This window comes from Mustela erminea, chromosome 18, assembly GCF_009829155.1.
Source record: "Mustela erminea isolate mMusErm1 chromosome 18, mMusErm1.Pri, whole genome shotgun sequence".
Taxonomy (NCBI): Eukaryota; Metazoa; Chordata; class Mammalia; order Carnivora; family Mustelidae; genus Mustela; species Mustela erminea.
In genome coordinates this window covers 52,441,910-52,454,262 of record NC_045631.1, presented here as the reverse complement: position 1 = coordinate 52,454,262, position 12,353 = coordinate 52,441,910, and the positions used below count along the sequence as shown (strand labels likewise).

At 36.6% G+C, this 12,353-nt stretch overlaps 1 protein-coding gene across 1 annotated transcript; it reads right to left on the bottom strand.

Moving 5' to 3' along the window:
* Nucleotides 1–6,899: 6,899 nt before the first annotated feature.
* LOC116576939 (ATP-dependent RNA helicase DDX18-like) lies at nt 6,900–10,662 on the bottom strand. Its single transcript, XM_032319494.1, is given in 3 exon segments — nt 6,900–7,705; nt 7,708–7,830; nt 10,638–10,662. Coding segments are annotated over 3 exon segments (954 nt in total).
* Nucleotides 10,663–12,353: the final 1,691 nt, after the last annotated feature.

The window sequence follows — 12,353 nt, the reverse complement described above, 5'->3', positions numbered from 1 at the left end:
TCTGAGCAAGGAGGGGTTGAATGTGATATTAGAACTTTCAGATTATTTAAGTAATACATGATGATTCCAGAAGAAAATACTTAGTACTAATAATCTAAAAAATAAATGATCAGGAATAATTAGAAATCTTACTGCCTACATACAGCTACTTTTAATATTAATGCAGAGCCTTCTCTAGGTTCTGAAGGGTGTGTGTGTGTGTGTGTGTGCGCGCTAATATACTTGTTTTCTCTTTCTGTTTTTAAAGTCTTCTTTTAAGATTCTATTTATTTATTTGGCAGAAAAAAAGAGAGAGCAAGAGCACACACAAGCAGGTAGAGGAAGAGGCAGAGGGAAAGGGAGAAGCAGACTCCTAGCTGAGCAGGGAGCCCGATGTAGGGCTCCATCCCAGGACCCTGGGATCATGACTTGAGCTGAAGACAGACAGACGTGTAACCAACTGGGCCACCCAGGCACCCCTTAAAGTCTTTTTTTAAGCAGTGAGAACAAACTATTAATACTACTTTGAAATCAGCAATTTAAAAATGTTAACTCTGTGTTACTACTTCAAAACAATTTAAAGATACAAACACACACAATACAAAAAAAAATAACAGTTAAGAGGCATTCTGTTGTATGAAATTAACTATAATTTATTCAATCTATTTTTGTTACATATTGTGTCGCTTCTGTAATCTTAACATGAGAAATAAAACTTTGATGAGCTATTCTGAGCTTCACTTTTGTCCATATGACCAATTACCTTTTTAATTTTAATTATTTATTTATTTATCATTATTATTATTACTTAAGGTGAGAGGGAGTGTGAGCAAGCAGGGAGGTTGGGAGTCATAGAAGGAAGGAGAGAGTTTTTTTTTAAAAGATTTTATTTATTTATTTGACAGACAGAGATCACAAGTAGGCAGAGAAGCAGGCAGAGAGAGAGGAGGAAGCAGGCTTCCCGCCAAGCAGAGAGCCCAATGCAGGGCTTGATCCTAGGACTCTGGGATCATGACCTGAGACGAAGGCAGAGGCTTAACCCAGTGAGCCACTCAGGCACCCCAGGAGAGAGAATCTTAAGCAGGTTTCCTGCTCAGCACAGATCTCGGTGTGGGGCTCGATCCCACAACCCTGAGATCATGACCTGAGCTGAAATCAAGAGTCAGATGCTTAACTGATTGAGCCACCCAGGTGCCCCCGATTACCTTTTGACTATAGGTTTTTTTAAAAGGACTGATAGATTGAATAATATCTATGTTTGATTTTTAAAGTTCCATAAGCACTCTTAGATTTACTTTCTGAAGATCTGAACAATTATGACATTCTTTCTTGGTAATGTCTTCATAATTCAAACATAGATCAAAGAGAAATTGTTCACATTGCTGATTTATTTCCTTTTAATCATTTCTTACTAGTTTAAAATGTTAAAAACTTGGATTTTTAGAAGATAGGGATTCATTTTTGACAATGTTTCCAACATTTTTGCTGAAAATAATCTAGTTTTCCCAAGTGAATAGGAATTGCATATTATCATTTGTAAAATATGAACATTACCAGAAAGTCTATTTGCAGACCCTATTATCTTCCACTGAGTCTTTTTCCCAGAACCAGTGGCAAAAGTATTTGACTCCTCATAGCATTGTAATGTATTTAGTAGTCTGAAATTTGTTTTTTAATTTTTTTCATGTTTGTTTCTTGCTTCTAAAAAAGAAGTGAGTCATATAGGTGTAAATGATGTGAAAATAACATCTGTGTGGAAAATATATCAATGAAACTTGAAAAAATATCACTTTTATAAGATCTGTATGCTTCAATTATCTGTACTAGTGAGACTTTGAGATAGGTATTTTTATATGAGGAAATTTAGAGAAGTTATGGTTGCCTATGAGCATAAAATTGGTAAAAAGCAGAAACAAGTTTTAAACTCAGATCTTACTAAGTTAAATATCAGACACTGGCTACCATGTCTCATATGTCTCTCTGGCACTGGAAATATTAATTTCTAGATGCCCATATCCAGAAAAAGAAAGCACTCTGGTTAAGAGTCATTTAGAAAAAAATGGAATAAGGAATGTATTTAAAAAAACAAAGCAATAATATTTACCAACTGAATTCTGAAGGAGAAGAGAACATAAAACAGAAGAAGAAGAAGAAGAAGCCAGCCCACATACTTTTCTGGTCCAAGCAGTGACTCAAAAGTAGACATGATGACTATCTGCAACTATTTGAATTATATAAACACTAGACGAATAGAACAAATGTTTAAAACAGAGGAAATTAAGTGACACAAAATAAAATTTAAAAATACGGTCTGAATAGAATTGGGGGGTGTATCTTGATGATATGTTTCCTTGTTTTTTTTTTCTGTTTTATAAATAGAAATTAAATAAAACCATAGTTTTCATAATTTTTAGATTTGAACATGTGGATGTTGGAGAATGTCTAAAACCTGCCAAATTGATGAACCAGCCAGCCAAACATCTCTTTATTTCTAAAATGGCAGGGCAAGAGTCCACGAAGATCCTAACTGGGATTGTTTTTCCTGTTGATGAAAGAGGAAATGCTCCTAAGTTTGAGAAGGACAATATACCAACAAATGCTCCATTTCATCTCTAAGGCCAAAGACATGCAGATAAATTTAGATTCATCTAAGAAAGGATTAGCACAAGGCATGATTGAACTGAAGTGAAGATACCAGGTCTAGACTCCTCTGCCTAATTTCTGGCAGTCTGTCCGTTTCATTGTACCTTCGCCAGGGCTTCTAATGAGTAGAACATCTGCTCAAGTATATTTTGTATTGTTGCAAAATCAAAGGGGATATACTGGAGGCAGAGATCACATTCAATGACGTTCCAGGTTAGATACAACTCTACATTTGCTAATAAAAGAAAGGAGAGAAAGAAGAGGGGGAAAAGGCATAGAGTACATAGCGCAGATAAAAACATAACTTAGCTTGGGACGCCTGGGTGGCTCAGTGGGTTAAGCCGCTGCCTTCGGCTCAGGTCATGATCTCGGGGTTTCGGGATCGAGTCCCGCATCGGGCTCTCTGCTCAGCGGGGAGCCTGCTTCCTCCTCTCTCTCTCTCTGCCTCTCTGCCTACTTGTCCTCTCTGTCAAATAAATAAATAAAATCTTTAAAAAAAAAAAAACATAACTTAGCTAAAATGATTTAGAACACATGGGAAATTATACTAAATACAGAATCTTTATATATATATATATATATATGTATTAATTTCCATCTTTACTGGGGTCCAATTGATGTATAAAATTGTAAGCCCTCTGAAATGTGCATCCTGGTGATCTGATATAAGTACACATTGTAAAAGGATTCCCCTCACCTGGTTAATTAACACATCCACCATCTTCTGTATTTACCCTTGTATGTGTGTGGTGAGAACATTTCCGTTCTATTCTCTTAACAAATCCAATGATACAATAGAGTGGAACCAATGATAGTCACCATGTTTTGCATTTGGTCCTCAGACCTTATCCATCTTATTGCTGACAATGTGTCCCCTTTTACGACTTCTCCCGATACCCCCTGCCCCCAGCCCCTGGCAATCACTTGTCCACTCTCAGCTCCTATAATCTTGACATTTCCTCTCTTTATTACTCAGAATCTTCATTTTAACACTTTCAGATTAAATCTTGCTTTCTTAAGATGCAGGTATTTCACAAGGGCATCGTTGTCTTCTAACAACTAATAAGTAACAATATGGTTTACTCCAGGAGTAGCACACTTTCTCTGCAGGGTTGTGTGTTATTTTGGATTTGAAGGACAGAAAAATCTCTATCATGATGATTCAACTTTGCTGTTATAGAGCGAAAGCAGTCACGGACAACAGGTTAAAAAAAAAAAAAAAGGACATGGTTGTGTTCTGAATAAAACTTTATTAACAAAATGATTCAGGCCAAATTCACCCACATAAGATGACATAGCCAACTATCCTGGTCTAGGGAATGACCTTTATTAATATATTATTTAGAGAATTGGAATCCACAAAACTTGATGATCAAAGGAGGGGGAAACTAGTATTCATTACATACTGACAAAACCAAGTAGTCAAATTTCACAATTTCAAACTGAGACTCAAAGAAATTGAATCACATACACATGGAAAAAGAGCCAGTGAATATTCGAAGGATTCTAACATGACTTGTAAAACTCCAAAATCTACTCTTTTGTAAATTCATCCTGTTACTCTTTTTTAAGTCATTGCCCCAAATCTAATAAACAAATCAGGAAGTAATTAAGCATGCCTACTTAAACATTTTGTTCAGGACTCAGAACAGTTCACAGAATTCAGTTCAAATGTGCCATTTTAAATGAAAATTTTCACGTGTACGAAAGAATACACATAATTTTTTTTTCCTCTCCTAAATATGTTTCCCAGTTTATTGCTCACCATTCACTTCTGTTTTGATATTTTTAAGATACCAACTTTTTAAACCTTATATATTCAAAAGATTTTATCATTTCTATGATGATTCCTTCCTTCTTCTGTTTTGTAGGGAAAGGCTTCCCTCATCGTGACCAGATAGATATTCACAAATAGTTTATTCTAAATCTGAAAAAAAAAAAAACCCAATGTATTCTTTAATAAACTTAAAATTTATTTTGATATATAATGTGAAATGAGAATCAAACTATTTGTTTCCCATAAGTAAGCACTAGTTGTGACTGTTGAATAAATTGTCCTTTTCCAAAGGATTTGAAAGGCCATCCTTATCCAAAATGACTTCTGTATACACTATTCGTAATCTTTCTTGGTAACCTCATTTTTCATTTTATTAATAAATAGGCTTTTTTTTTTTTTATAGCATCAAAACTTTCAGTTACTAGAGCTCTACATTAACCATCCCTCCTCTCTCTGAGCTTTACTCTTTTCACCTGTTTACTTTTCAAACTGTGTTCTAGATTTGAGTTGAATTATTTCCTCTTCTGCAATCCCTTTAACCTACATACAGAACAAATGCTTTCAGCGTAACCTCAAGTTGAAGTATGAGTGCTAAGATTGATATGCTTAGTCAGCTGAAGGGAAAACAAAATAGAGAAAGGTCAGTGCACTGGCTTTGTGGGAGACACCACCATGCTCCTTGCCCTGAATTGAAGTCAGTGTCCTGCATTGAGGTCCACTCTTCTGAACCGATGTCCTGTCCAGTCCCATAAGGATGAGACTTCCACCTTCTTGCTTCAGAGATTAGGAGGTCTTATGGATTGAAATTTGTCACTTGGAGTAGCTGAACAATTTTTTCTCTTTTTCTTACAATTTTTGTTTTCTGCTAAAGAATTAGAGCTAGGGGATTATACTCTGGTCTCCCCCAAGGTTACCATTTTGCCAGAGAGTAATGGGGTTCGAGTGGGGAGGTGAATGTGGACTATTCTTCCAGCTTTTGTGAATGTGCTTTATGTAGTTGATGGTTTTTCCAAAGAGAAAGAGAGCAAAAGAGCAAACTCAAAGGAGAATATCTTTCTATTCTTTGTCCAAATTACTGCTCATACTGCCACTCTAGTTCCACTAATTTGGAAAGGTAGCAGTACAATTTTTTAAAAGATTTTATTTATTTATTTGACAGAGAGAGAAAGATCATGAGTAGGCAGAGAGGCAGGCAGAGAGAGAGGGGGAAGCAGGCTTTTCGCTGAACAGAGAGCCCGATGCGGGCCTCGATCCCAGGACCCTGAGATCATGACCTGAGCCAAAGGCAGAGAGGCTTAACTCACTGAGCCACCCAGGTACCCCTAGCAGTACAATTTTTTTTTTCTTTTTGAAATATAAAATGGATGTAATTATTTAATGACACAGGAAAATAACATGAAACAAGCTGGTTACAAGCAGGGAGTTAAGGATGACTTCACTTCTGATAGAAAATTTTAAAGTACATATTCAAAACCTCTGATGGCAATGTATGAAAATACTGAGTCTTTACTCTCGCTCTGTGATTAAAGAGTCTTCCTTTTGTTTTCGTGTGTTTTTTGAGACATGATTATTTCTAAAAAAAAAAAAAAAAAAAAAAAAAAGTTACTGAATGTCTTAGGTGAAGCATTCTTAAGTGCCATGAGTCTAACAGTCAAGGCCTGAATCTGAGGACAGGTCTGGCCAGGGGACAACGGTCGAACCCAGAACACAGAGGATCACTTTTTTTCTTTTTCTTTTTTTTTGAACTACTGGGATGCTATTTGTATTAAGCCGTTTCCACCACATTTGATGTTCTTAGTGTATTTGTACTTAACAGGAGACTATGAATTTTAACTAGCACAACAGCAAAACAATGCCAACAACTTTGCTTTCAAATTGATCAAAATGTAATAACCATTTTATAGTTATAAAATGCACTGGAAATAAAACAAGACATACTAAACACTGTGGAAGTCAAGAATTCCTACAACAAAAACCCCATGTGATGAAACCCCCATCTTTGCTGCTCTTTTTGACTGCTGTTCATTTCCAATTTTCATCATAAACCTATTTTCATTTCACAGATCTGGAAGGGGCAATTTTTCCTCAAAAAATGTTCTGCCTCCCTGAATACTCATACCCTTCACAGTCCTAACATTTGTTGGAAACAGTGGGAACCTGAAATTTTTGAGCCTCATTTACACCAATATATGTGTAATAATCTGTTATTTTCCCTTTAATAACTTAACAAATATCTTTTTGCAAAAGGCACATAATGATGATACCGCTCATTCAACTTTGTTCCAAGTGGTTTGGATTTTGTTGAACCCTTCTAACTCTGCAGAGTATTCAGAGGTTGTTTCTTGGAACTTAACTATAGCTCTTGATCTCCCCTGAAAATGCTACTGTGGCTAGGAAGCACGTTACATTAAAGGAGGCGTTGGTTTTTGTATACTCCAGATTTTAAAGCAGTGAGCCTTTCCTATTTTTTTTTTCAAGAGCCCACAGGGTAGGTTATTTTTCATTTCTTTTTGGCTTTCTGGTAGCCAAAGCCACCGCCTCCTCCTCTCTTTATAAGCTTGCCGTCATTGCTGTTCACGTTCAGATCAACAAAAGGAGGCACTTTGAAACCAAACGAAAGAGCAACCTGAGGCAAATTTAAGTTATTAACATTGAAGATCTGTTTCAGAGAGTGGGAATCATATGCTCGAATGTAGGACTTACATGTTTCCTGGGCTGACTTATGAAGGAAATAGTTCTTTTCAATCAATTTTTCAAGCTGAGACTGAATGTCAGAAATTTGGGGCCAGGAAAACTGAAATTCACTTAATGGAACCTTGGATTGCTTCAGGTAATGAAGGAACCCCAATTCTTCAGGGTGTAAAATGAGCAAGGCATGCTCTCTCCTGTTTAGGCCTCTGGCTATTCTTCCCACACGATGAATATGTTCCTTGGGGTCACCTGGAGGGTCATACTGAACAATCCTGTCGACTTCAGGAATATCCAGCCCTCTCGCTGCCACGTCAGTACATAATAATATCCCTGAATCTGCGTTGCAGAACTGAAAGAATGTGGTTGTACGCTTATTTTGCTTCTGCCTTCCACGAATGGCCAAGACAGGCAAATCGATGTAGTTCGGCAACTCATAGTGGTATTTCACGGACTTACAGGATGAAAAGAAGACCATCAGTTTCTTCTTCTCGTTCTTCTTAAGGAATGTAAAGAGTAGGAGGAATCTCTTTTCCGAGGGAACAAAAACATAGCCGTGCTCAAGACCATCCACTGCTTCATTAGCTTTATTGTCATCAACACCAACATACAATGGCACCTTTTCAAAGAAATCCTTGCCAAGTCCTCAACTTTTCTAGTTTGTGTGGCAGAAAAGAGCATGGTTTCCCTGCGTGTTGGCAGAAGTTTAATAATTTGTTTTAATTCCTCTCCAAACCCAACATCTGATGCGGGGCTCAATCCCAGGACCCTGAGATCATGACTTGAGCCGAAGGCAGAGAGGCTTAACCCACTGAGCCACCCAGGCACCCCTAGCAGTACAATTTTTAAAAATATCTCACTTGGCTCTTTTCTGCTCCTGCTTAAGTGGGACATCTTTTGATTTGGTCCAATTTGTTCTACACCTTTATGTAGAATATAAAAAATAGCAAAAACTGATTTTTATTATTTATGTTTGGCTAAAGGCCTTTAGTTTGTTTCACCATCCATGATATCTTCTTTGTTACCATTACTTCATAAATCTTATTTTATTATTTTTGTAGAGGAGATTTTTACAAATCCAAATTTTCATACTATCTCGTATCTTCCAAGTTTCTGGATTGCATTTTTGATTTATAAGAGTTTTTATCTTTTAATAAAGGAGTTTTAACTCATTTATATTTATTGGCATCACCAATAATTTTGTTAGTTGGATATCAAGTTTTATTAATTTCACTCTTGTGGTTTTGTCTTTTTTACTTTTTCAGTATACGTATTTATCTCAAATTTTTGAACAAGTAACATTTTCCTTAATGTTAAAAATGCTCACCTTTTATTTTTTGGGAAACACACACACACATACACACACTTGAACTTAATATTTTCTCTTTACCAATGTCAGTGATAAAATTGTATTTGTTGGTCCCACCCTATTTAATACTAGCATATTTAGCATATTTTACAAATTAGCATATTTTATTTGCTTCTAAAAATCTCAGTACCTCACTTTTGGGGATATGATCTGGGTTCTTAGAACCTGCTTATGATCACCATTTAACATCACATATCTGTTCTTATGATAATTAGTTACACTTTTTTTTTTTAATTGGCTCCATGACCAGAGAGGAGCCCAACACAGGACGTGACCCTCAGATCAAGACCTGAGCTGAGATCAAGTGTCAAACACCGAATTGACTGAGCCACCTGGGCTCACCAACTAGTTGTTTTTTAAAAAATAATCATACTTTTTGTACTTGATTTCTCATAACTAGTTTACATGTTTTCTACTAATGTTATTTTAGAAACGCTCACTTTGAAGCTTTTGGTTTTGTTTTGTTTTTTGTTTTTTGTTTTTTGTTTTTTTTGATCCAGTTAGCTGAAGAACACCTCAATGAACACTTTTAGAGAAAGGACATGAGTACTCTTTCTTTTCATGTTTGACTCCTACTTCATGATTAAAATATCTGTTTGGAAATGAAAATCATTAATAATAATTCATTTCCTTCAAATCTCCCATCGCATTCTTGTGTTTAATGCTGACGAGGCATCTGAAGGCAGTCTGATTTCTTCTTCCTTTGCTGGTAATAAATTTTGTTTTATTTCCATTGTTTACTTGCCACTTTCAAGTTCTTTATTTTTTTAAGGTGGTTGGCATATACTGGACTATTTCAATTGATTTCCCCTGGTGTTGAGTTCATCTATGCATTCTGCAGACCCAGTTCCATTACTCAAGGATATTATTCTATTTTGATTATTATTTGTGCTCCTTATTCCCCAGTGTCTTCTCAAAATTAAGTCGAGTCTAATTCTATCTCTCCTTCTTGACTTTCGGTAATTTTTCCTTAGCACACCTCCTTTAAGCCACACTTACTTGGATCTTCTGCTGGGCAGCCAAAGCTAATAGGAACAGATAGAAAAGATATGCATTTTCATTACCACTTCAGCAATACAAAGTGTGGACAAGTTAGCATTTCCAGCAGTACCATTTTATCTCTGTGTGCTCGGGGAAGCTGCCTTGCTGGGGACAGCTATCAATAAAGTCTGTTCTGTTCTGCCTGCCTTCAGTCCCTGGGCACAATATGTCTATGCCTGATACCCTTTCTGGGGCCACTGCCTGAAATATCACTGACAACTTCTGCCTGATCAAGAAAAAACCTCACTGTCCACTGGATTTTCTGCCTGGTGTATCTCTTTCACAGATTGTTGCAAATGCTTCTGGTCCAGGATACAAAAGGAAACCCATTTGAAGCATTCAGTATCAATCCCAAGTCATATCTTGGCTGTAAGTCTTAGACTCATTCTTCCTGAATTTGGTACATTAGCAGGAATTTTACCAATACTTCTTCAATTTAATTTCTCCTAAACAGCTTTATCAGAAAGAAGATCTGAGATGTTCCTTTAATCTTATCATAACTTCATAAAAAATATTGGAGGAGATTTTTAGCATATGGATAGAATTTATCTCTCACCATACATCGGGGTTGTCCCATATAGAGTAATATAACTTTATGTATATTTCTTTCTTTGGATGTTTTGATCTACGTTTTAAACCTGGAATTATTTAGATACTTGTGCTCAAATTACTGACCTACCAAAACTCTTGACCCTAATAGTAATGAGCAAATCTTGTTTTTTCAATTAATAATGTGTCTGAGATTTTTTTAAAAAGAGACACTTGTGGAGTGCCTGGGTGGCTCAGGGGGGTTAAAGCCTCTGCCTTCGGCTCAGGTCATGATCTCAGGGTCCTGGGATCGAGGCCCACATTGGGCTTTCTGCTCAGCGGGGTGCCTGCTTCCCCTCTCTCTCTGTCTGCCTCTCTGCCTACTTGTGATCTCTGTCTGTCAAATAAATAAAAATCTTAAAAAAAAAAAAAGAGAGAGAGAGACACTTGCAAATAAATGTGTGTTTTTAAAAGGCCTTCCTGCTGTATCTTTATTTTTATTTTTTTTTTACTTCTTAATTTTTATTTTACATCCTCTGGGGCATGGCTCAGACCCTCCCTCCAGACTCAAGAACTTTAATGGTTCAGTGCTGTTGTCTGCTGAAAACTCACAGCGAGGTCTCACTCTCTCGGGCATTGCCCCCCGTGGAAGGGAGCTCCTCTAGACTTCCTTCAGGGGTGGTCCATATACCAGGACTGGCCTAATGCAGAGCCTGACCTCTTGCCTCCATTTGGGACATCTCTGAAGGACAGTGATAGATCAAGTGCTGATCTGATTGAATGGTGCTATAAATGTAAAATATGCCTCCGTCTTTGGGGACCAAATGTAAAATTTTCTCATTAATAATTTAAAAATGTTGGACCCCATATTAAAATGATAAATTCTAAACACATTAGGCTCTGTTAAGTATATTATTATAATTAATGTCACTTAGTTTTCATTATTATTTTTTTAATTGGGTCCTAAAATATTTAAAGCCACACATGTGGCTTTCATCTGTGGCTCACTTTTTTTTGGGGGGGGGGCTCATTTTTTCTTTCCATTAAGACAAGCTCTTGGTCGGAGAACTAGCAAAGCAGTTGGCATGTCTAGGATGGAATGAGAGCAAGAGAGAAAAGGAAAGAAAGCCAGACAGAGGGTTAATGACATTCTAGAGCAAGAAGAGCTCTGTAGGTGGTTGTAAAGATGTACCTCCTACCTCTGAAATTCAGAATAAAAAGCACTGCGAAGTCTGGGGTGGAGAATATTCTGACAAATTTTTAAAAGGTTGCTATATTGAGCCTGGGACAACAATGAAACAACAGTAAAGGCAGGAAATTTTGCTGAGAAAGCATTATATTAATTTAGGCAAAAGGCGATGGTGACTTCGGCCAGAGTAATAACAGAGCATTTCGTCCAGAGAGCAAACATAGAAAAAAGACGAAAAGTAGGAGAGAAGAGATAATAAAAACAAGGAACTCTGGAAGATTCAGGGAGGGGATGAAATAAATGAATAGTAATAATAATAATAATAAGTCAATTTCCCAGACTTGAAAATTAGTCTTCACTTTGAAAAAGGCACGAATTAAAACGGTAATCAGCCATAGATCTATTGTTGTGAGATTCAAATATAAAAGAATAAAATGGATACACTAAAAACTTGCAGGAGAAATAAACCAGACCACTGGCTAAGAATCTAAAATTAGATTTTTCAACAGAAACTTTGAATACAAATAGAATATTGATTACTAGTAGTATTTCAAGTGGAGAAGTAAAGAAAGGTTAATGGGTTTGCGTGAGGAGTAGAGAGCATCAGTCCAGACAGAAGGATACAAAGCTGTGGTGGTCCGGGGGAAGAGGAAGGGACGATGACTCTGAGGTGCTTTGTTGGGGACAGGAGGTGCAATTAGTAGAGTGCTGGGATCTTTACTTGGACACCAGGAAAAATGAGTGACGGGGTCAAAACACTTGTCAATGTCTTTTGGAACATTGAAAAATAGAAATAGGTACAAAGAGACTATAGGAAATTAAAAAAGTATTATGTAAGCAGTGAATTACATCAATAGCATCATATAAACACTGGCAACGGATTAAACCCCCAAATGATGATGAATTATATTGATATCATGGGAAAAGGGAAAACATGGATGAGTGTTCAACAAGGCCAAGCTCTTATTTAACTGTTACAGGAATTGGAGAATGTTTCAAACTGATAACTATCTACTAATACCAAGTTACATTACACAGAAACGTAATATTTACTGAATGTATTGGATGGATGGTAGATCAATAGATAGATAGATGAGGCAGATGGATAAAGGTGAACACCAAAAACAACAGAAAATATT